Genomic DNA, 26356 nt, shown 5'->3' with positions numbered 1-26356 from the left:
CGGCTTTCCAGTGTGCCCAGAAGCAGCTCTGGGGCTCACAGGCAGGCCCTCTTTATAAAGAACCAGAGAATTCAACCTGAGACATGTGGGCTTCTTCAGAGTTTGACATACTATTTTAGACCTCTTGATTTGAATAAAGGAATGTGTGTGTCCAAATTGATTCTCTGCTATGCAGAGGGGAAAAAGGACCCCACTGAAATGCTTTCTAAACCATCTTAGGTAAACTGGCAGCACAGGGGCAGTGCCCAGCTGGGAAGGGGAGGCCTGTGGGCATCTCCCTGCTAAACACAAACCGAACCTGACCGTCCATTTGGACAAGCTGATCCAAAGGAAATCACCACCAAATCTTAGCATGAGTATGAAGATAGAAGATGTACATTTATTTCCATGAATTACAAGTGCATTTCTGTTCATATTAGCAGGCAATCTTTAGATAACCCATTCTCCATTGCTGTCAAAAATCAAACATGAAAAAAAAAGGACAGCTGAGAAATGAAAAGCTAAAAATAGAATTATTTTTCCTAAGTGATCTGCTGGATAGCATTTTCCGTGGAACACAACTCAGAGGTAACAATAGATTTTTAGTTTCAGTCATAGGCATGTGGCACTTGGACAGTCATCTCCGCACAGAAAGCTGTAACAGTCATGCGAGGGTACAGTAATTACTGAACAAGGCAAGTTTCTCACCACACAGAGCAGTGGGGGAGTCAAGAGGAGGCACTGCACTGGGACAGAACACCAAGTCAATGCCACAGTGCACAGCGGCGGGAACAGATACTTTAAGAGATCAGGGAGAGAGGGGATAGAGCTCTGAACATGGCTCAGTGCTAGCTTTTCTGATGGTCTCAGCTCAGCAGTATCAAGCATTGTGGAGCGCTTGACGACAGAACAGTGCCTCATGTCATGAGCTCATGAAGGCTTTATTACAAACTGTTATATCGTAGGTGGAAAATGAACTTGAGATGCTGACATGCTGTAGGAGGGAAAAGAATTGTACACTTTCTCATTTAAAGACGCAGGGTTCCTCTCTAAGTCTGCAGGCATTGAATGTGCCCACCACATGAAGAGGCTTGGGGTACACACATGTACCCGTGCACAGGGCTCTGCTGTGACATCGGGCAGCCTGCTGTGACCTTTGTACTTCTCTCACTAAATCCTGAGTGAAGCTGCCATTTTAAATCTTTTTACTGAATCTTGCAAATACTCAGTACTGCATGTAACACATTTTGACAAATGTGTTACACCTCCATAAATGGTACAAGTAACCATAGTAAATCTACAGATGGTAATTGCAGTATTTCTTCCTTTTATTTAGAAAAATGGCTGACTTTTTAAAAAGCTGGGCAGAGCACATACCTTAAATGTTAGTGACTAATGTGACTTGACAAAGGAGGCTGACAAGTGCTCCGAAGATTCCCCAGACTGGAGCACTTGCAGAAGGCTGCAACGCCATCCCAGGTGTGTCCACAAGGCCCGCTCTGGGCAACCAGTTATGGTGAAAGGGCGAAGTGCAAGTAGGGGCTGTCACTGACTTAAAGTGCCCTAGGTAGCAGCCTTCCCTATCATAAAGTGACATGCCAGTGACGAGAGAACTTGGAAAGAACTCTCCCTGGTGACTGCATGGGTCAGTGGGCATCACATGGGAAAGGGTTCAGGAGGGAGGAACCACTGCATCTTTCAAACCAGAAAGCGGTTAGTGACTAAAGCAACAGTAAGCAGCAGGTGCTCTGGGAGTACATACTGCCACAGGTCACCAGTGGGTGACACACGGGGGTGCCAGGAACAGTTCTCTGGACTGGAGGAATTCTTTGAAAGCATAGAAGCCACAACTACCAGAAACCGCCCCTGCAAATGGCTCACAGGAGTCAAGGTGGATAAGCCAAGACGGGCTGGAGACAGGACCAGGGTCAAGAACTGGGGAGAACATCGAAGTCTGAGCACGTCCAGTCCTCTGAGCCCTTGTCCTATTGAAAAACAAACAAACCTATGTGTTAGGAGTGAACCACGTTACATCATCATCAGTAGCATTAGGAAGATGGACAAGTGAAAAGAATGAACCACATTACAATACCACCAATGGCAAGCTTAGGAAAAATGGAGAAGTGAAAAAAAAAGGAAAAAGGAAAAAACGCTCCTGCAAAAGGTCATCTCACTTGAAACCACGTGAGCATGTGGAACGCAGGGCAGTTCTGATGGGGTGGGGCCCTGCCTTCACTCGGCAGACCCCTCTTCTCAGACCAGTCCCAGAGGACATCCCCTTGTGGGGAAGATGCACCATGTATGGCGGGGGAGCTCAGTGCTTCCAGGTGCCTTCCAGTAACCGTGTGATACCCTCACCCTCCACTCCAACAGGCAGACCCAGAACTTAGAGCTCTGCAAAATAATACGTGCATATGCAACAATTCTTCTGCCTTCACCCATCCTTAGCAAGTCTCTCGCTCTGATGACCAGTAAGCCAAAATCCATGAAGTGTGTTTTTAGTAATGCTTGCATTTTCTCAGATGGTGACAAAACAGGATAAGCAAAACAAAGTGCTGGGTGGAAGTGTGAGATTGGTGGGTCTGAATTCTGGAAAGGGACAGAGCTGAGGCATGATTCCCACAGGCAGGAAATGGATCTGAGCACCCAGATCAGAGGTGATCTGACAGCTATTTTCCTACCAAGCTTTCAAGACAGCACCCTGAAAGGCAGCAGGTGGCAACCTTCACTCATTTTCTGCACCTGACAGGATCTACCCAGCTTTCCAGCTATCTGTATATGGGCTACTTGCAAGAGGTCCACCAAGACTGTCACACTATGAAAGAGCATTTTCCCTTCATTATCCTAACATCTCTGATTTATTGGGGAAAATTATACTCTGAATCAAATACACTCTAGCCATTTATAAGCAAGTAATTCTCATGAGTGTCAGAATCCCCTGGAAGGCTTGTTGAACCAGACTGCTAGGGGTGGGATACACATGAACCGCACTTTTCAGAAGGTGTCCATTGTATGTAGTGAATTAGCTGCACCCCTAAATTCCTATTAGATTTGTACAATCCTCGGGAGAAGTGAAAACCTTACCACTCAGATCATGTTCCATGTTCTTGGTTCTGATAAGGAAGCATGGCTGAGATGGCCGGGAGGTAACCAAGTATGTCAAAATACAAACGAAACAAGTCTTTCCTTTTGGAGACTTAGTGTGTGAAATGTTTGCTCTTTTCACAAAGCACTTTCAGACAGATGGCTTTTGTCTACCATTCAAAAATCAGTGCAGGAAGGATGGGTGTTATGGCCCAACTGTGTGATGGGGAGACTGGCTCAGTGATGGAAAATGACCTCCATTGAGATGTATATGCTATTTTGAACTTCAGCCAAACTTACTGCTGGCAGGGAAATTAAAAACTTCCCTAAATTAGTATTATTTTTAACGAAACCAAAAGGAACAAGAAGTTAATGCTCCTAGTAATCCATAAATCTGAGAAAATTTACCAACAAGTGGATAGGAAGAAAGGCACCTACCCCCCCCAACCTCTCAGGGAAGACGACTAAGGAGGGGGTCTGGGAAGGATGAGGTTCTGAGCCCGAGGAACAGACAGCTTGTCACAAAGTATTAACTACATTCACACCCCCTCTGAACTCTTATATAGGCCATTTCTAAAATTGACCTCCTTTAAACATAATGAACATACTTCACCCTTTTAATACCACTCAGGGCTGCCTGTACCTGACATCAGTAATGCCTGTACCCCCTGCAAGTAGGGGACACATGGGGCTTCTCTGGAAGAGTCTTTGCTGTCCCCTCCACCAAAGGAGTCCCCCAAGGCTGTGATCTGTGTTCTGTGTGTGCATGTTTTCCAGTTCTTTCCTACCGTGGCCAGGCAGTCAGCATCACCTTTCTCCAATGCCCCAGTATGTTACAGCACTTTCCCCTCCCAGGCTCTCCGATTTCTAGCTTCTCATCTCTTGGGTGTAGGCTGAGAGCTCAGTAACAATGCTCTGGAGCACCGGGTATGAGTTCGCAGACCTTTCCCAGGGTGAAAATCTACTCAAAGGCAGGGTGGTGAGCTTACACGAAAATGGAATTCTTGGTCTAAGGGACCTGGGCCTTGCCTGGTTTTGCCACTGATGCACAATTTTCAGCAAAATGCTTAAAGACACACATTTTGTCTCCTCAATCATAATAAACATGGGCTCTGTGCTGATGTCCAAGAATGCTGCTGTGATCAACATGAAATGTTTATGAAAGAACATGACCCAGAGTCTGATGAACGCTCCCAGCTCCCCCTTCCCCTGGATTCACCTTTATATTCTAGACAACTAGCTTACAATCAGTCTAGATGCTGGCAACATCTTTTGAAATGTATGACATAAATATGATGGACTGATGGGTAGATGAAGGAACAAATGGATAGACACGTGAAAATGCAGGTGTAGTTAAGATGTTAATCACTCAATCTAGATGGTAGGAATATGGGAGTCTGTAAAACACAATTTTTCCAGAACAACTGAAAATTGTCACTAAAAAATTGTTGGAAAAAAAAAAAACTGTTGGGAAAAAAATCAGTCTGTAAGCAGGTACTGTGCCTTCTGTGCCCCTGGAGAAAGTGAACTAAACGTAAAGCAATGGTCTTTGCCACCCCTCTCCACTGGTAACAAGCCCCAGTCCTAGACTCAGAACTGGGGGGTCCCCAGACCTGTCTGCTAACTAGGACTTCAGGAGGCATCTCATCAGCAGCCCCATGTGCAGTGCAGGGGCACCCTTGCCTTTGGTCTCCCCTGTGACTGTGGCACTGCCCTTCTCCTCCAGCGGCCTGGCCAGTTGTCCCATGGTCCCTGCTCTCTGTGGTCCTCTGACATCCTGGCTGCTCCAGAGTCACCTGCCCCGAGGCATCAGGACCAGAAACTGCCTGTGAGGAAGAGACGAGCTCCTTGGAAAGCCTGGGCTTCCCAGCCCCACCCCGCCGGGGCTTCCCCGCAGCCTGACTGACGTGGCTGGCTCTGCACTGCTGAGCCCTGCCCCGACCAGCGCTCCACAATGCCGTCCCTCCTTGGTCTCCAGGGCTGTAAACACCCCAGCACAGCACCCACAGCACTGAGCCTGACTCCCTACCTGGCGATCAAACTGCTGGAAGGCAAAGCCTGGGTCTTATTCATCGTTGCTTCTCTCCTACCTGGCACTGGTAAGTACTCAATGGTGATCAAATGAATGATGAAAATGATAATTATGTCAACCCCAGATGCTCTTTGACACTAAAAATGTGCACGATAGTTATGTTTCTATTTGTCTACTACTAAACTGTGAGCTCCTTTGAATCTGGGTTCAGGTCTTGTTTGTTCTGCACATCTGGGGTATCTACCACATAGGTGCCTGGCCCAGAGTAAGTGTGCAGTATGTGTAAACTCAGGGAAAAAAATGGGGAAAAACGGAGGCTACCCACCAGCTTCAGGAAAATGACCTGTTAAAGGGATTGTGAAAGAAGAAAAGCAACAAAACTTGCTTAGCTCAATCTTAGGGGTCAGGGGTCAGCAAACCTGTTCTGTAAAGGGCCAGAGAAAACTTTATTTACAAAACCTGGCAGCAGCCGTTCTAACCTTGTACAGACACAGGGAAGGGAGAGCATACTTTTGGAGAGACAGACAATTGCTCCCACTTGGAACTCCAAGCAAAGGGGCCAGGAAGGAAGCCCCAAGGGACACATGTTAAGGTGTGAAAGGGTCGGGCCCTGCGGACTAACCTTCTGTATGCAAGTGACCTTACCTTTGGTCACTTAGTGCAACAAATGCTTCAACAGATTGCCACACCCATGAGGCATGAAAAATAAATCAATCCAACTCTTGCTGGACTGTCCTCCTCAGCCCCCTGCTAGCGCCCTAGATGACTCCCTTGTCTTACTGGAGTGCGCCCACCACCCTGTAAGCGCGTGCTTCTTCCACCTGTCCCTTGCTTTGAGTGTGTCTCCCAGGCCATGTCTAGTGCCAACACCAGCCTAACCAAGGGCTCTGGGTTCCCTCCGCTCCCTCCATAGCCCAGTGGTGAGGCTCAGCAACCGAGAGCCTTTCGGACCTTTGCCTTCCCTCCACTCACCTGTATCCACTGCTCGCCGGCACAGCCCTAGTCCAAGCCTACAGCCTTTCGGTTTGGAAGCTCACAGATTTGTTCTGAGTCCATCTCCTACTCAGGTCTTCTCCTCCAACCTTTCTTGCTATGGTTTCTGACTTTTTCTGAAAGTACCATTTTTTGTTCCCCAAACGAGAAGAGCCAATGCCCTCCTAGTCCCCAGTCCCTGCCTGGCTTTCACAGCCCTCTGAGGCTGAGCCAGCCAAGTCTGTTCTCCAATCCTTTCTACCCTTCCCTTGTCCCCTGCTTTTAAAGATGGGGCGGGAAGCCTGTCACCTGCACTGCTTGACTTCCTTGGTGCCTGGCTTTTGATGAGATCTTGCCAATGGCAGGCACTGACAAGAAAAGCCACGTTTCCTCCTTTTTTTCCTGCTTCTAGTGACACATGGTTTTTTTGGGGCCTCTGAGACACCTCCTCAGCAGTGGTGATGCTCCAGTGGCTGCAGGTCAGTGGGCACTGGCACCCCCTCCTTGTGCTTATGAAGCTTTTGCTCCTTTAGCAGAAGCCGGGGAATAGCTTGCTGCAGTCTCTAATCTGCAGGCAAGCCCACACTCTCCTTGTCCCCAGCCCTCCAAATGCCTTCTGACTGGTTACATGCCATCTGCTGGAAATACCCTGAGCAGCTTCTGCTTTAAGCCTGGGTGATGATACCCCTCAGCCTGACCCATCACCTCCAGACTCCAATGGCAGGAGAGACTGGACTAGAGACCCAGCTAATGAACGCGCACCACTGAAGAATCTGCCCTTTCCTGACTCCACTCGTGGGTCTCCAGGTTCACCTCCATGGTCACCTGTTTGCGCTCCGCACCAGAAACTCTACCTGCCCAGGACACCACTGGCCTCTCCTAAGCCGCTCTGTCCAAAGCATGCCCCCAGCAAGCGCTTCGGCCCCTGGTCATCATTCTTTACTTCATGCTCACTTTCTACAGAGTCCCAACACAAGCCTCACTCTCTCCTCTTTCCATGCCTTCTCTAAAATCAAGATCTGCACTTCCTTTCCTTAAACACTTAAAAAAAAAAATCTTATGAATATCACTGCATTGTCCACCACACCACACTGTCCACAACTTAAGTTCACAAAATTTCCTTCCATGCATGCCCTTGGACATCCCTCTTTCTTTTTAGTAACACTGAATTTATATTTTCTCTCTTGCTAGGGTTTATTGTATGGTTAAAAGTCAAGGTACCTGACGAATTTAAGATCTGTATCCTGGCTGGAATCTAGCAGTCTCTTCAAATATGAGTTCTTTGAGCTTTTCCTTGGGCAAGTCATCCAATTCCATGTCGAACTTGAATGGTGCTTCAGCGATGGGCTTTCAGAGAAAACAAGCATTTAGTAGATAAAAGTTGTTACGGTTAAGATGGTCATTTACTGATTCATAAAATAACTTACAGCTTAGATTCTGAAATTTATACCCAGGACCGCCGTCTACTGAAACCGAGGGCTACAGGCTGTAGGCACTTGGCTCACGCTCCGGAAAGCCCACTTCTCACAAGCTCAGTAACAGACAGGGAAACGAATCAATTCCAAATGTTCCGAATTTATCACTAATCCCAGAGTAATTTTCAATGTTTTAAGGCACTAAATGTTGAAATAACAGAAATTTGCTATTGTGTGGTTGATGGTGATATGTTTGTGTAATCAAACTCATGATACTCAAATAAACACACTCGATTGAATACATTACAGAATCTAAATGAAGAAATATTAGGGAGCTGTTAAAAATGAAGCTGCAAGAAGATAAGTATCATGGAAAAATGTCCATACTTGGTGTTGAACAAAATTAAACCTATTTAAAAAATTCAGATATAGGAATGTAGGATTGGGAAGGAGATAATCCAAAATTTTAACAACTGTGTAACAAGTATACAAAGTGATCTTATGCTTTTCTGCAAGTTCTCATTTTCATTCTTCAGTATACTCTATAATCAGAAAGCTATTTAAGTACATATTTAAACTATCTAAGTCAAAGAACCCTCATATATACTCAAAGACAAAAATTGCAATGAGTTAGTATTGTTTACATTTTGGTTTTTAAGTACCCTCAGGCTAACACAGTGTTACAGAACTAGCCTGATAATGGTGCCAGCTGTCTATCAGTGGATGCCTACCAGTTACTGGCAGGCCCAGTTCTCAGCCACACTAAGCTCTGTCCTCTTTAAAGGGGGAAAGGATTCATATACATGAGAACATGAGAGAGAAACAAGTAGTGAGCTTTCCCTGAAGGAAGGCTCTACGTGGGAACATACTGGATGTCCCACACCTTACTTCCTTCTAATTCTCCCAAACCCCACTCGGCTTGGGGTACCATACCAGCTCACAGGGCCAGTAAGAGCCCCAAACCTTATACCCTCACCTATTTACCTGTTACTAAGTTCAGGCATCTTTGTGAGCTGCTGTAATTGTTTTCGGGGGGAGGGGAAAGAGGTGGACAGAGGAAGCTGAGTAATAAACACTTCCTCTTTGGAATTTCTTCTCGCTCTCTCATTTATCAGCTTTTTGCTTTTATAGTTTTTCCTTTCCTCTTCCATTTTCCCCTTTAATTTTAACACATTCCACTTGGTTCTCCTTAAAATAGAGGAGTGTGAAGCTTGCTGTCTATGAATAGGAGCCTTAACTAGAAGATCCAACCTTAGGGTCATATTGCATTTTTCTCTGTTATCTTCCAGAGAATAAAGCTGAAACTGAAGCCCCAGAGGAACTGGATCAGCAAGGGCTTGGGACTTTCCTGGAGAGAACAGGACACACAGCACCTTTACTTGGACGTCCAGCATGCTCTGGAGACCTGCCACACCCACCGCAGGGCCCCTTGTTTCCTACCACAATAGGCTTGTGCCACCTCCAGGGAGTGCACCAGACGTGAAATCACTGAGCTACTGACCCACCTGACCCTCTTCCTTCTGCAGTGCCCTCCCCAAGGGGCAGATAACCTCCTTTCTGCTCTCTGCATGGACACTGTGGTCCAGGTGTCTCTTCTTGCCACAGACAATGACAAGTCTCCCGCCTGGGACCTCGTCTTCATTCATGCTCCTCTTTATCCACCCATTTCTCCAGCCCTACTCCTGCTGTAGGTGGCCTGGATGAAGTTTTCTTAGACAATGTGGGCTCTCTGGGAGGAACAGGTATGGCACCATGTACACCTCAGGACAATCTAAGCATGACAACTGGGCCCCTCCTGGTTGGCCTGATGCTGGCACAGCCAGGAGCCAGGGTCTTACCTCATCACTTGGGTCATAATACTGCTCCAGATATGGGTGGGCCAGAGCCTGTTCTACCTCAATCCTCTTGTGAGGGTTGAATGTCAACATTTTGTCCAGTAAATCCAGAGCTACAAAGAGAAAGGTTTTGAAGTGGTGAGGAGTCAAAGGAATAGTCACTGAAATACCTTCCATGTCCTGTTTAAGCAAAGTGACCCACAAAGCAGTCTAGCTAAGCAGCACCATGGGTGCCTGCTGTGTCTCTGAACTTCTTGAGACTGTGACCATCTGACATTTGCAAACTCAAGCTCAGGAAGGTGACACCATCAGCCAAAGGCTGAAAGTAGAAGACCAGATTCAAACCCTAGCCTGCCTACAAAACCTTACTTTCTCTAAGTCACTACCCTGCAGGTATCAAAAGCAAAGGTTTTATGTATGTACTTCTCAAGTCAACTCCAAAGTCATTTTTGCAATGGTTAGTTTATCTTTCAACATACAGAAAAGGCCTCCAAGGTAAGAGAATGAAACGGAAGCCTCCTCCTTCCAGGTCCTGCTTGAGTCACGTGAGGCACAGCCCCCACGCCCCAGCCTACTCTGGAGCACCCTTCTCTAAGGCCCCAAACATCAAGTATGCTCTCAACCTGCAGGTGAACATTCTTTTCATGTCGAGAGTGCAGCAATAGGAATCAAGTGTGGGATCAACAGGAACGAGATGGAGCAGGAGGCCACTGAATGGCTCACCCTGATGACATCTGTAGCCAGCATCCCGGCACCACCTCAAGCCTGAGGACAGCCAAAGGCATGGCTAACGTGGTTAGACAAGCATTAAGGGAAATGTGATGAACACTTCCTGTGTTTAGTCTCAGGAGTAGGTTTCAATGAGAAAGACTACATGGTACAATACATTACTGTTCTGGTACAGAGGGGGAAAAGGGGGCTGCTTTGAAGAATGTCCCCATTTATTTATTTTCTTTCTTTTTTTATTAAGTTATCACTGATAGACACTCTTATGAAGGTTTCACAAGAAAAACAATGTGGTTATTACATTTACCCTTATTATCGAGTCCCGCCATACCCCATTGCAGTTACTGTCTATCAGTGTAGTAAGATGCCACAGAGTCCCTATTTGTCTTCTCTAGGCTACATTGTTCTCCCCATGATCCCCCCCCACACCATGTGTGCCAATCATAATACCCCACAATCCCCTTCTCCCTCCCTCCCCACCCACCCTCCCCCACCCCTCCTCTTTGGTAACCACTAGTCCCCTTCTTGGAGTCTGTGAATCTGCTATTTTGTTCTTTCAGTTTTGTTTCGTCGTTATACTCCACAAATGAGGGAAATCATTTGGTATCTGTCTTTCTCTGTCTGACTTATTTCACTGAGTATAATACCCTCTAGCTCCATCCATGTTGTTGCAAATGGTAGGATTTGTTTCTTTCTTATGGCTGAATAGTATTCCATTTTGTGTATGTACCTCATCTTCTTTATCCGTTCATCTACTGATGGACACTTAGGTTGCTTCTGTATCTTGGCTTCTGTAAATAGTGCTGCAATAAACATAGGGGTGCATATGTCTTTTTGAATCTGAGAAGTTGTTTTCTTTGGATAAATTTCTAGGAGAGGAGTTCCCAGGTCAAATGGTATTTCTATTTTTAGTTTTTTGAGGAACCTCCATATTGCTTTCCACAATAGTTGAACTAGTTTACATTCCCACCAGCAGAGTGGGAGGGTTCTCCTTTCTCCACATCCCTCGCCAGCATTTGTTGTTCCTAGTATTTTCTATGTTGGCCATCCTAACTGGTGTGAGGTGATATCTCATTGTGGTTTTAATTTGCATTCCCCTGATAATTAGTGATGTGGAGCATTTTTTCATGTGCCTGTTGGCCATCTGAATTTCTTCTTTGGAAGTGTCTGTTCATATCCTCCACCCATTTTTTAATCAGGTTATTTCCTTTTTGGGTGTTGAGGCACGTGAGTTCTTTATACATTTTGGATGTTAACCCCTTGTTGGATTTGTCATTTACAAATATATTCTCCCGTACTGTAGGATGCCTTTAGTTCTGCTCATGGTGTCCTTTGCTGTACAGAAGCTTTTTAGCATGATGTAGTCCCATTTGTTCATTTTTTATTTTGTTTCCCTTGCCTGATGAGTGTGTTCAGAAAAAAGTTACTCATGTTTATATTCAAGAGATTTTTGCCTATGTTTCCTTCTAAGAGTTTTATGGTTTCAGCACTTACATTCAGGTCTTTGATCCATTTTGAGTTTACTTTTGTGTATGGGGTTAGACAATAATCCAGTTTCATTCTCTTGCATGTAGCTGTCCAGTTTTGCCAACACCAGCTGTTGAAGAGGCTGTCATTTCCCCACTGTATGTCCATGGCTCCTTTATGGTATATTAATTGACCATATAAGCTTGGGTTTATATCAGGGCTCTCTATAGTCTGTTCCATTGGTCTATGGGTCTGTTCTTGTGCCAGTACCAAATTGGCTTGATTTCTGTGGCTTTGTAGTAGAGCTTGAAGTTGGGGAGTGTAATTCCCCTGCTTTATTCTTCCTTCTCAGGATTGCTTTGGCTATTTGGGGTCCCTATGAATTTTAGAACAGTTTGCTCTAGTTTGTTTAAGAATGTTGTTGGTATTTTGATAGGGATTGTATTGAATCTGTAGATTGCTTTAGGCAGGACTGCCATTTTGTGAATGTCCCCATTTATTTAATGATGTTCAGAGTAGTAGTTTTCAAGTTAAACAGCAGGTCCTCTCTTCAACACAGAGCACATAAGGCGCCACCCCAGCCTCCCCTTAAGTCCTAGTTCACAGCCTTGAGGCACCCTTGAGAGAACCAAAGACTCCAAGGAACAAGCCTGCACATCCGCTCCAAGGCTGAAAAAATACCAGACAGTATAAATATACATTTTCAGAGACCAGTATACAAAAACAAAAGAAGAAAACAAACCCTACCATTTGCAACCACATGGATGGAGCTAGAGGGTATTATGCTCAGTGAAATAAGTCAGGCGGAGAAAGACAAGTACCAAATGATTTCCCTCATCTGTGGAGCATAACAACAAAGCAAAACTGAAGGAATAGAACAGCAGCAGACTCACAGACTCCAAGAAGGGACTACAGGTTACCAAAGGGGAGGGGTGGGGAGGGAGGGAGAAGGGGACTGAGGGGCACTATAATCACAACACACAATATTGGCAGGTCACAGGGACGGCAGTACAGCACGGAGAAGACAAGTAATGACTCTACAGCATCCTACTCTGCAGATGGACAGTGTCTGCAATGCGGGGGTGAGGACTTGACAAGATGGGTAAATGCTGAAACCACTATTGTTCAGGTGAAACCTTCCTAAGATTGTATATCAATGACACTTTAATAAAAAAAAAATGGACACTGGCACCTACTCGATGAAGCCTTGCTTCTTATAGTGATAATTTCATATTAGGTTATATCAACCCCATCCAACTACAAATTAACTCTAAGCCCTAAGAGTAGAATAGGATTTAGTTATTTACTCACTGAGAAAATGTGTTTGTCTCTTGAGAGCAGCAAGCCAGTCCACCTCCTGAGTGACTGCTCGTGTGCCAGGAAGTCAACCTGAGTGGCTGCAAGGGCTGTGTGTGTGCGTGTGTGTGCCCCCAGCTCTGGCTCCCGCCTGCTGCTTCCCTTGCTGCATGTTACCCCCTTCATCTCCAAAACAATCAGGAGATGATCAGAATGGCAAACCATGTTGGATGTAAAGATAAATTCCACAAACACAAATAACTTTGGTCATGTCTATACAGTGAACTGTAAAAAACAGTATTTTTTTTTTTGAGAGGGCATCTCTCATATTTATTGATCAAATGGTTGTTAACAACAATAAAATTCAGTATAGGGGGGTCAATGCTCAATGTACAATCATTAATCCATCTCAAGTCTAATTCTCGTCAGTCTCCAATCTTCTGAAGCATAACGAACAAGTTCTTACATGGTGAACGAATTCTTACACAGTGAATAAATTCTTACATGGTGAACAGTACAAGGGCATTCATCACAGAAACTTTCGGTTTTGATCACGCATTATGACCTATAAACAATCAGGTCAAATATGAATATTTGAAAAACAGTATTTTTTTAAAGCACATATAATTTCTATGAACAGTACATTCTCAAATCTGCTTTTTCTTCTGTCTATAATCTTTTGAATACACTCACAAGTGTACCTTAGTAATTAAGGAATAGTGACATTTTGCTTTATAGGCTAGAGAACTTTTTCGAAAAGAGAAAGCTCGTAGGAATCTAGACGTGTTGGCCTTGACCGAAGCACCAGGGCAGGTCACTCCTGCAGCTGTGACTTGGGGCATTAGGGGCTCATAGAAGGGCTAGGATTCAGAGGAGTTCTCTCAAGGCTTAGGACAGTACAGCACAATGGTCAAGAAGGTGGGCACCTCTGGCCCAAATCCAAGTCCCACAGAACACCTGGCAGACGTGTGAGCACTGGATGCACACATTGCTGAGATCACCAGTCTTATTATCTGTAATACAGGTCATAAAGCAGAACTCATTTTCTGCTCCCAACCATCTCCTGCAAAGAGCTCAGACATTTCCCCAAGGACTTTCCTGAAAGGAAATTCGAAATCGTTTGGCCTTTTGCCCAATTAGACTCTGCCAGTGTCAGCAAAGTTCAGGAGGGCCTGGCCACAGTCATATTCTAACAGCATTATTTCTAAACTGCTGGGGGCACTTTTCCTCTCCAGATCTTGTTGGTATTAAGCAGGGAAGCACTTTAAAGCAACTGATGTTTTACTGGTTAAGCATTTCTAAAACATCTTTCAGCAAGTTCAATTCTAGACCCTTAAAACTTCAAGGCAAAAATTTCAAAGACAGCTCTTTTATCTACTTGAAATGTAACTAGACCTCCAGCCTCCTTTTACTGCAAATGCTATTTCTGCATTTCTCACAGCTACAGAAGAGGAAAGGGAGAGAAATGGAAAGCAGCTGGCAGGTGCTGATGCCATGGCGAGAGTGCCTGGCCTCCCTCCTCCACGGCACACAGCAACTTGCTGGCACCACTCAGAGGGCAGGAATCACACTGCCCGTACATATGCTCCCTCGGAAGTCCCTGTGAGGCTTGGATTACATCTGATCAGGACCCATGATTCTTCCCGCCCTCCAAGTACCCCAAGCCTTCTTTCTAACTTCAGTGGATACATAACAACATGACCACATCCTTCTGGTCCTTCAGTCTTTCCCATCCTAACCCAGAACCTGGGCTGGGGCATCTAACTGGCTCTCCACAGCACCACTGAGGATCCATCTTAGCTACTCAGCAAAGCGCTGGTCCTGGATCAAGGCTGTTTTTGTCACTTCCATTTTCAACTCAAATTTCTGAGAGGGCCACAAAAAGGACCCAGCTATTCAAACTGTGCCACCACAACTATGCTTCTCAAAGTTTTATTCTCAGAACTCTATTCTTAAAAAACTACTGAAGATCAACTTTAAAAAGCAACTAATTCTGTAAGAGAATGAAACTGTATCACTGTCTATCCCCATACACAAAAGTAAATTAGAAATGGATCAAAGACCTGAATGTAAGTCATGAAACCATAAAACTCTTAGAAAAAAACATAGGCAAAAATCTCTTGGACATAAACATGAGTGACCTCTTCATGAATGCATCTCCCTGGGCAAGGGAAACAAAAGCAAAAATGAACAAGTGGGACTATATCAAGCTGAAAAGCTTCTGTACAGCAAAGGACACCATCAGCAGAACAAAAAGGCATCCTACAGTATGGGAGAATATATTCATAAATGACATACCTGATAAGGGGTTGACATCCAAAATACATAAAGAACTCACACACCTCAAAAAACAAAAAGCAAATAATCCAATTAAAAAATGGGCAGAGGAGCTGAACAGACAGGAAGAAATTCAGATGGCCAACAGACACATGGAAAGATGCTCCACATCACTAGTCATCAGAGAAATGCAAATTAAAACCACAATGAGATATCACCTCACACCAGTAAGGATCGTCACCATCCAAAAGACAAACAACAACAAATGCTGGCGAGGATGTGGAGAAAGGGGAACCCTCCTACACTGCTGGTGGGAATGTAAACTAGTTCAACCTTTGTGGAAAGCAGTATGGAGGTTCCTCAAAAAGCTCAAAATAGAAATACCATTTGACCTAGGAGTTCCATTTCTAGGAATTTACCCTAAGAATGCAGCAGCCCAGTTTGAAAAGGACATATGCACCCCTATGTTTATCACAGCACTATTTACAATAGCCAAGATATGGAAGCAACCTAAGTGTCCATCAGTAGATGAATGGAAAAGAAGAGATGGTACAAACACACAATGGAATATATTCAGCCATAAGAAGAAAACAAATTCTACCATTTGCAACAACATGGATGGAGCCAGAGGGTATTATGCTCAGTGAAATACGCCAGGTGGAGAAAGACAAGTACCAAATGATTTCACTCATCTGTGGAGTATAAGAACAAAGAAAAAACTGAAGGAACAAAACAGCAGCAGACTCACAGAACCCAAGAATGGACTAACAGTTACCAAAGGGAAAGGGACTGGGGAGGATGCGTGGGAAGGGAGGGATAAGGGGGGGAAAAAAAGAAAGGGGGCATTATGATTAGCATATATAATGTGTGTGGGGGCACAGGGAGGGCTGTGCAACATAGAGAAGAGAAGTAGTGATTCTACAGCATCTTACTATGCTGATGGACAGTGACTGTAATGGGGTTTGTGGGGTCTGTGCAACACAGAGAAGAGAAGTAGTGATTCTACAGCATCTTACTATGCTGATGGACAGTGACTGTAATGGGGTTGGTGATGGGGGGAGTCTAGTAAACATAATGTTCCTCATGAGATTGTAGATTAATGATACTAAAAAAAAAAAGGTAACTAATTCAGCTAACTGCACAATTCAAACAACTGCATGAGGGTTTTTCTTTGAGAATACTACCATGGCCAGCATGTGGCAGACATGCTCTATGTGTAGTTGCCGTTCTGTCACACACAACCTTAAAAAGATGTAAGAGGAGGGATTTAATATGGTGAGTACTTTCTCCTGCTTTGTCAGGGACATTCTTAGACGCAGCTGGTGCTGATTTCTGGCTGTGAGGGCATGGCGCTGGCGCTGCCTCGCCCTGTGCCCAGGGGTTAATTGCCCTGTGCCAAGGGGATGGTTGCCCTTTGCCGAGGGGCTGGCGGCCTCGCTCACCACTACTTCTGCACGGTGAGTGCAGCTGGCAGCACAAAGTGTGAGAAAACCTGAGTGTTACTATGAAAACATAGACACCCTGAAAGGACCTTGGGGACCTCCTCAGAGGTCTAATGAGCATGCTATGGAGAACTGTTGTGTTTTGCCACAAAAACTCAAGAATTTTAAATCTCATCAAAGTCCCCAACAGCTCTGGGAAATCCCTGGCCAGCCCCTTCTCTATTCTAACACATCTCAACTTGTACGGCTCGAATTACGCCCTTCCTGCTAGCCGCCTGACCCTCATTACTCTCAGCAGATCATACTGAGAGTGCTAAGAAAACTGAATCCCTCCACACACATCTTTACTGTGGAAGGAGGACCCTCTCCTTCTTCAAACCCAAACTTCCCCAATGTGAGGCTGACCCCAACCTGCTCCTCTTCATCTGGACCAGTCATTTCTGTCCCCACTTTCAAACTTCCCATGCACACTCAAAATTTCAACCACTCTTGAGTGGTCACCCATGACCCCTAAATTGGAAGCCTCTTTCCTGCATGGGAGGAATGCGTCCACTTCCTTACAGTGCCCTCTCTTCTGCTTCTGTGAAACACCACACAAGGTACTGTCTTTGTCCATTCTTTCTACAGTCTCCAAGAGTAGAACATGAACCTTCAGTGGGCAGTGGAGAGCCAGCAGAGTCCTTCTTTAGGCCTAAGCCACTGAGCAGCAGGTTCTCATTAGGTGGAACTGAGAAGGCCTCAGACAGCTGACCCTCCAACTCTGTGGGAAAGACCTACCCATCCCCCAACACCCCCAGCAACCATTTTTCAATGGTAACCACTGCTAATCTTTTGACACGTTTTGTAGAATTTTTCTATGTGTGTTCTTTTACATAGCTGAGATCATACTATATATTTAAGAAAGCTGTTATTTCCCCAGTAAAGATTGCTCATTAGTATTTTTCTATGCTATAAAAACTTCATAATTTTTGGTGACTTTGTAATATTTGTTATAAGTATCATAGTTTACTCAACCATTTTTCAATTAACACTCAGCATTTAGGTTATTTTTAATGCCTCACACGTGTCTTAAACTTAACATGGCCCAAACTAAACACTCAACTGCTATCCCCCAAACTGCTCCTCCTCCAGTTTTCCTCACCCAGTATTTCTCCATGTAAATTATGTGCTCCTGTCCTTTGTTCATTTATTTATCAATTGAGATCTTGGATTTCTTGTTGTTCTTTATACTTATATTAGTGATGAATCTAACATTAATAACAAATAATTAACTCTCCCAATTACCCTATGAGGTGGGAAATGCAATTTGTTCTAATTGTGAGATGAGGAAATTGGGAAACTGGTTAAGTAACTTGTCCCAAGTCAAAGGCTGGAGAGGGCAGCCGAGTCCAGGAGGCCACTCTGGAGCACGTGGCCTAGGCACAGGCTGGGCTGCCTACAGCCCACCAGTTGCACAGGAGCCTTTAGATGCTTGTCAATTTGAACCCTTTATAGCTACTGTCCATACCTGATCTTTCAAATCTATTTTAGGTTTTAAACCTTTATGTGACCAAGTCTACTCTTTCATGTTTGTTTTCTTGGTTTATATATAAAGCTTAGGAAGATGGTCTTTCTCCATGCAGAGATCAGAAAAATACTGAATACTCTAAATATTGCTGGTTTTTAATGGTATGATTTTTTAAAAAGTATTTAGTCATCAATTCTTTTGGAATCCACTTTGGTGTATAATGATTTGAACTGATTTTTCTTCCAAGCATTTATTCAACTAGCCCAGCACCATCTGCTGAATAACGGTTTCTTTCCCCTCAGTGGCATTATTTTGGAGAGAATCCTAAGCTAGACTCCTTTGAAGAAATATCTACAATAATACTGGTTTAAAGGACTCAGCAATCAGAAATTTCCAACAAATGTGAAAAATACTCAATTTCACTCTTAATTAAAGAAAAACAAATTAAAATGCCACCTCTCCCCCATTTGGTTGGCAGACCCAAAAGTTCAATACACAGAATTTCAGAACAAAATGCACGTGACAGAATCGCTACACTGCCCTATGTCCACCAATGTACACCCCACCAGCTGTCTCTAAAAACACCCATTTCCCACAGCCTTGACTACACCGTGGGTTATCATTTTGATGCTTACTGTGATTAGTGAGAAAACAAATGGAATTTCTGGTCTTTCAGTGCTCCTATGGCATCTAATGAGTTACAAATGAATACCTTTTGCTATATTCAACATTTACATTTCCTTTTCTATGAACTACCATTAACCAGACATACAAGTACCAGTGTTCCAGCTTGAAAGTTTTAATCTCCAGAGTTCCCTGAGGTCTTCCATCCATTTCTTTATGTCCTTTTCAAACAAACCTAGACTATTAACTATTGCAGACAGGTCATCTGTCTTACTGCTATTCTGTGCCAAAGGCCTTAGACCTCTTGATGGCACAGAACACTCAGACTATTTGTTAAATAAGTGAATTTATGTGTGCTATAGTAAAAAACTATAAACAACCTGGTGGCAGATTAAATATGACCACAGTTTTTAAAAATCTGTCCTTCCATCAATGGGTGGATACACTTTCCAACCCTTGGGTCTGGGATGACCTTGTGACTTGCCTTGGCCAAAAGACTGTGGCAAAAGTATCTGCTGTTCTGAGACTGCAGCTTCTGCTGTCACTCTTTTGGAACATTTCTGCCATTGAAAGGCAGCCCAGTCCAGACTACTGCACGACGAAAAGCAAAGGTATGGGGGAGAAGCAACTGCAAGATGTGGTGGGGTCACCTTTAAACCATGCAACTTGAGGTGAGCTGAGCTGAGCTACACAACTGTGCCCAGCCCCGTGGACTTATGAACAAATGCATGGTGGCTGTTTTAAAGCCCTGAGCTGTGGTTTGTTATACAAAAAAGGTAACTGATGTGAACTTCAATGTCCAGTATGAAACTGGCTAGACACTATGGGGTCATCCCTATAAGTGAACACTGTGTAGCTGCTCTTTATGAATTTATAAGGAAAAACAGGCCCAGTGAAGTTAGGTAGTTTGTCCAAAGTTCACACAGGTAGGGAGCAGCGGAACACAGGAGGTCTGACCACGGAGCTCAAGCTCCTAACACATGATGCTGTATTGCTCACCCCAGCACCGCCAATTCCCCCTTCTCCACTTTCTTTGTTCTATTTATAGTCCATCCCTGCTTCTTCATTTGTTCACCCAACTCCTACACTTCAAACCTACCTGGTTTTTAGTGGTGTTAATTGTTATTTGAATGAACCAATCTCAAAGTCCCTGACCTTAACACCTAAGGAAAATAAGCTTAAAAAAAAAAAAAAGGCTCAAATAATTTGATCCAAATCATGACTAAAAGAGAGTAAGGAAACAAACAGGAGTGAAGCTTGGGAGGTCTGTTTATCATAAGCCTCAATTATGCAGTTTTGTTATGTATACACCTCTTAAAGGCAACAGTTACATAAGATTTAAGGCACATGTTGGGGATACTAGTACATAAGCCAAGCTCATCAGTTAACATGTGTAATGCATGTGAAGCTCTAATTTTAAAACATTCTGCAATGAGAATACAGTGTATAATTATAATTAAATAGTTAAAGCTGTGCACACACTGGTACAACAAAACATTAAAGGTTATTTTAGGATTCTGGTAATTAAAAGTATTTCTTATTCTTTCTATACTTCCAAATTGTCTCCCATAATAATAACATACTATCTTTGTATCAGAGGTTTAAAGGACAGCTCCTTTCATATCCAAAAGAAATTCAATTTTAAATCACCAATTGTTTCTGAACGTTGACTCAGGCCAATACATAAAACAAATTCAAAACCTAAGTAGACAGTTGCTAAAGTTAAAACAAACACACACACGCAGAAGTTAGAAAAAGCTAACTACACAAAAATGTTGTAAAATCATTAAAGATAAGCCAGATCTATGTACTAACACGGAAAGATAACCCAAGACACAATTCTATTAACAGTAACCTTTAAGGAAGAATTATAAAAGAATTTCACCATTTTAGTTGAATATTCCTATGATTTTTGAATTTTTACCAGAATTATTTTAACTTTTATAATAGTTATTTTTTAAAAGTAAGTTTTAGGTAAAAATATGCATATGTATGGAGACAGAAAAAGATATGGAAGGACAAACACCAAGGTGCAGACAAGCTGCTCAGTCCCACTTTCTCTCCCTCTCTAGTTTCCCATTAATTCCCTCCTGCTTTTAAGGACCCCTGTGATTACACTGGACCACTGAGATAATCCAGGATAATCTCCCTATTTTAAAGTCATCTGATGAGCAACCTTAATTCCATCTGCAAACTTAATTCCCCTTTGCCACATAACCTAACATATTCACAGATTCTGGGGATTAGGATGTAAACATCTTTGGGGATGGAGTCATTATTTCTGCATACCACAGTTTTATGAGTATACAGTGCTAAAAAATACCTGCCTAACATATTTAACAGATACATGTTAAAGGATAATACAATTATTAATGATGTTAACTTAAAAAAAAAAATCTAAGAATAAAGTCTTATTTATCACTTTTCTTTTATGGCTCATGTTCTTGGAATCTTATCAAAAAAATCTTTCCTAACCTAGGGTCATGAAGATTCTGTCCTGTTTTCCTCTCAAAGTTTAATAGTTTTAGGCCTTATTTTTAGGTCTATGTTCCATTTTTAGTTGAAATTTTTTTTTAAACATATGGATGTCTAATTGTTTTATTAACCTATGTTGGAGAGACAAGCAACAATATAGATAAATCTCAAATGCATTAAGCTGAGTGGAAGAATCCAGAACTAAAAAGCAGCACACTGCATTGGATTTCTATGATATTCTGGGAAAGGAAAAACTATAGGGACAAAAATGAGCTCAGAGATTGCCAGGGACTATGGGAGGGAAATGAGTGAGTGCGAAGGGGCATAAGGTGACTTTTGGGGATGTGGAAATATTCCATATACCTTGGTTGTGGTGGTAGTTATAAGACTGTACACATCTGTTAAAATTCAAACACCCGCGCAACCATAAAGGGCGAATCTTACTCTCTTAATTACTGTTCAATAAATCTGGCTTTAGAAATTATCAAGTAAGGTGAAAAAAGTAAATTTGTTTTACAAGCTCCTAGAGTTTCTGAATTCTAAAAATGTGAGCCTAATTTAAGTTAAAAATAGCAAAAAGACTACAAGTGGAAAACTAGACAGTCAACCGCAAGCTCCCCGGTGGCACCGCCACTGCTCCCAAATAAAAGGGGATGAAAGCAATGAAGAGCGGGCACTAGGTGAGGCATCAGCCAGCAGCACAAGCTGGCTTTTCAGGCTAGCGGCCTAAGGATTCCACAAATAAACCGACAAAAAGCTGAGCCTACAAAAAATAATCAATGAAATGATATTTACCTTTGGAGTCAGCATTTGGGAACAGCCTGTTCCATGGCACCTTATTTTTGTGTGGAAGAGAAAGCAAATAGTTTCTAGCTTTTAAATTTATTATACAGTTCAGGTCTTCCTGTGATGGGGATCCAAGTATACCTGTCAGATAAAATAATTAGCTGTTAATTATCAAAACCAAGGCAAACTGACCACACACCATCAGAATAAACTCTTATAATCAATGTCTTCTGACCATTGCTCAATGTTTACCTCTCTTATTAACAAGTTTTTACAGGGTCCTTAACATTTTAAATCAAGCAAGATTAAAAAAAATGAATCATTGCCAGAACTCTTAATTTAATCAAGCAACTCTGAGGTAAACTGAGGCAGGCAGGTGCACTGATAAATTTAGTCCTTAAAGTGCTCGGGAGCCTTACCCAGAATGTGGTTCAGCTGGTCAAGATAATGCTTCCCCGGGAAGATGGGCCTATTGGAGAGCATCTCTGCCAGAATGCAGCCTACGGACCAAATATCAATGGACTTGGTATAGCCCTGCAGTGGAAAGGGAGACAAGACTGAGAACGACATCTGCTGCTATTACACGACACAGTGGGATCCTCCTACCTAATAGCCACACAGCTGATAGGAGTTGTAACTTCTCCTTTGGCTCTACAACCAGAAATAAATGTAGTGAGCACGCAGACACAAATACCAGTTTGGCTTTCTTAGAAGATGTTGAATAACTAGGATTATTAGTTGATTTTATTTCTCTTCTCATAATTGATTAACTTATTATTAAATTATAATTTCTGAAGTACACTTCATTCTATTTTCAAATGATTTGAGGGTTAGAATTCTAAGCTGAAGCTGGAAAAAGCAGTTTTGCTTTAGGACATCTAAGACCCACTTATTCATTATGGAAAACAGCTCAAAAGAAGGGGGCACTGCTACACAGAAAGGATGCTATACCTTTATCCATTCTGCAAATCATTTCTTAAAAAGTCAGGCTGAAAGCCCTTGAAATATGTGAACAGAAGTGTGTGCTGGCTCCATCATATTCTACCAATCCCTATTCTTACCTTCTTTTTCTATTCATTTTTCCAATATAATTTTTTAAAGGAATTCTGAAAAGACATGGAAGAACTACCTAAATCATGTAACAGTGCAAAACAGTTACTTCTCCAAGGAGTATAAACTGAATTTTATGGAAAATGCTAGGTGTAGTGATAAATGGGAGAATGTGGTGAATAGGAGAAAGAAAAAATCCAGTCAAATACTAAAGTTTAGGGAAATAGTGATTTTTTTAAAAAATAAAGCAAAGAATGATGATCAGAAATATAGCTATAATAAACTGGAGTTGAACTTCAAAATTATTCTTCCCAGATCTCCAAAGGAACCAGGGTTCCCTGGAGAAATGACCACTCTTAAGTCTGGGGTGGGGAGAGTACGGTAAGGTAAGCCTGGGGCACCCACTGCCAAAAAACAAGAAGGGCTGAACATTAGTGGGGACATACCGAAAGCGGCTCCCACTGGAGAATCTGGGACGATTTTGACCATCAAATACAGAATGGTAGATATGGGTGATAAGCTACTAAATAAAATAACCATGAATTAATACATAGAACTAAAATACAGGAGTGGTAGTTATAAGATCAACCATGGATGGTGAAACTAGTGGGTGAAACTTTGATGGAGATAACTTACATAGTCTTGAAGCATTTCCCCACAAATTTCTATTAATTATTAACATAACAATTATTACTTAAATGAACCATAATTATCACTGTAATTATGGTGGAGACCTGCAGGACACCAACTTAACCTAAGATCAACATGAGGCCACTGAAACTGACATGAACATAAACAAAGACGTGCCTCCTGATACGATTCACTGAGAACATTGTTTCTATAGTATTCACGCCCAAAATACATGACACAAAACTGAAGTGCATTCTACTAACAGCTGACTTGCACTCTTCAAAAATATCAAGGTCAAGGAAGGCTGAGAACTACTTCAGATTAAAGTAGACTAAAGAAACAATACAATGTGTGTGCCTGGAGTAGAGGGAGAACCGTGCTGAAGGGCATTACTGGGACAATATCCTAAATTTGAATATGAACTATGCATTAGATATTGGATCAGTGTTAAATTTCCCACTTTTGATTATTGTACTATGGTCATGTTGGAGAACATTCTTCTTCTAAGGCAGGGTTTCCCAACCTCGGCACTACTGGCACCTGGCTTCGTCTTTGTGGTGGGGACTGCCCTGTGCACTGTAGGATGTTTAGCAGCATCTCTGGCCTCTGTCACTTGAAGCTGGCAGGCAGCCCTCCCTCCCAGATGTGACACCAGCACCATCTTCAAACACTGCAGCCACAGTTCTAGGAAGTATGCACTGAAATGCTTAGGGGCAAAAGTGCACATCTACAGCTTATTCTCAAATGACTCAGAGGGAAAACAAATACACGCACGTATGCGGAGAGAACAATAAAGCAAATGAAACAAAGGATACAAAATTGGTTGAGTATGAATCTGTGGTGCAGAGTATACAGGGGTTCTAGCCCACTGTGATCCCAGGGGGTTCCAGAGCCCCTGTGGCCTGGCCTCCCTCGAAGGAGCTAAGAGGTGATGTTACTTACACACCACTACTAAGACGCTGTTTTCCTTTTTGCTCATTCTCTCCTAAGTGCAGAGCCGATTCTTCCAGAAGCTACATGAACTGTTAATATGAAATGTGATGGGATTTGGAAGATCTGCCTAACTCTGAACCAGTATTTTCCAGAATGCTTGCTATTACAAAATCAGGCATGGTAAGTATGAGTGTAAGGCAGAAAAATGAATTTTAATAAAACATTACAAAAAGTCCACTGGTAATTCAGGTTCCACACTGCAATTAAGCTCTCATTTTATTGCGTTTTGGTACAGTATCAAAGAATAGCCACACGTAGCTGCAAAGACTACTGTACTAACATACTCCCTTTTCTAACTACTTATTTGTGTGAAGATTCTTCACTGACTCAAACCAAAATAACATACTGGACAGACTGAGTGCAGAATCAGATGAGAATCTAATAGTATTCTCCCTCTTAAGCCAGATACAGAAGAGATTTATAAAAATGAAAACAATGCCACTCTCCTCACTAAAATGTTTTTGTTATGGATAATAAAACATTTTACAATGAAAAATGTTAACAAGCAGGTTTATTACTGTTATACAAAAATTATTTTTAAGTTTTAATTTCTATACAGTAAATATTGATAGATATAACCCACATAAACAAAACCTGCTTGGAGTCTTTGACAACTTTTAAGAGATTAAAAGGAACTTGCGGACAGAAAGTGTGAGAACCATGGCTTTACAGTTTTCTTGCAATTTTTCTGCAAACTGAAAATTATATCAAGATTAAAAAGATAATGGATAACACATTTAAGAAAAATCATTGAGTCCATAATAATGTTCTAAAAACAATGGTGGGAGAGACAGAGAAAGAGAAAGGGAAAGCTTTTCTTCCCAGAAGAATGCCAGCTAATAAATGTAAAAGGAGTAATAAACTCAGAAAACCACCATTTTGTAAACCCAGTATAGTAACTGAGACAGGGAGGGGCAATCAAGGGGAAAGCCACTGGAGTAAAGGCTGCTGGGAAACAGGACAGCCACATGTATGACTGCTGAGAACCTGCAGGGCTCCCGTTGGAAAGGTGTGACCTAAACTGCTCATGAGGAACCAGTCCAAGGAGCTCAGAGCGTGAACCATTCTGCAAAAACCCCTCACCTGAACTCTGCAAAGTACTCACCGTCATGAAGGTGGGAAGGGTGGGAGGACTGTTGTAGACGGAGCATGGTGCATAAACCTTGATTAGTTCATGGACTAAAAACAAGAACAGCTGGAAAAGAGCTTTATCGGGGGAGAGGTACAACTGGGATGTCATTAATTAATGCTGTCTTAGTGCTAAGGGTATTTTGATTGGGGGGAAAGAAGCCCCCTCCCTTTCATGGGTACTAGTATGCCTCACAGGGCCTGGGAGGAATCAGTCTATGTTGGTGAGGAGCCAAAGGGTTAGACAAAAGGGAAGAAAGGGAAAGAGGAGCGATAGGAGAGAGGGAGGCAGGCAGACAGGGAGGGAGCAGCAGGATGTTAAGAGCTGGTGAACCCAGGTAAGGGGTAGATGGGTGTTCACTGTACTCTCAATTCTTCTATGGGTTTGAAAATGTTCTAAATAAAGAAAAAAATGAATACATCACTACAAGTAACTTTCTCAAGCTAGAGGTACTGTGAATAAAAAGAATTCAGTTTCCACTATAGCTAACTCTGCACGGAGGAGGGAGCACTGGGCACCTCAAAGAACAGAGGCTTCCTCCCTGTTTACTTCCCCCCAAGGGTGACTGAGCTGCAGAGGGTAGAGGCACCTGGAGCTGAGACGGAGGCTCCAAAAGCACACTGAGCTCTCCTCGCCA

General features: G+C 42.9%; 1 protein-coding gene across 2 annotated transcripts in view; it reads right to left on the bottom strand.

Moving 5' to 3' along the window:
• Window positions 1–357: 357 nt before the first annotated feature.
• MAPK1 (mitogen-activated protein kinase 1) overlaps window positions 358–26356 on the bottom strand; it is a 111831-nt gene continuing 85832 nt past the window's right edge. Inside the window, exons 5-9 of one of the 2 annotated variants that reach the window (XM_036993143.2) lie at window positions 22337–22451; window positions 21927–22058; window positions 9321–9430; window positions 7289–7414; window positions 358–1964 (exon numbers count right to left, since the gene is read on the bottom strand). In XM_036993143.2, coding sequence (XP_036849038.1) covers window positions 7298–7414; window positions 9321–9430; window positions 21927–22058; window positions 22337–22451 — 474 coding nt within the window. In that variant the 3' untranslated portion in view covers window positions 358–1964; window positions 7289–7297. Of the gene's footprint in view, window positions 1965–7288; window positions 7415–9320; window positions 9431–13106; window positions 13372–21926; window positions 22059–22336; window positions 22452–26356 lie in introns of those variants that run through there. The other variant, XM_073223125.1, reaches the window with a different exon arrangement.

The sequence above is a fragment of the Manis javanica genome, chromosome 15 (assembly GCF_040802235.1).
Source record: "Manis javanica isolate MJ-LG chromosome 15, MJ_LKY, whole genome shotgun sequence".
NCBI lineage: Eukaryota > Metazoa > Chordata > Mammalia > Pholidota > Manidae > Manis > Manis javanica.
Note: the sequence above shows the minus strand (reverse complement) of the source record. Positions and strands in the feature narration are given on the sequence as shown.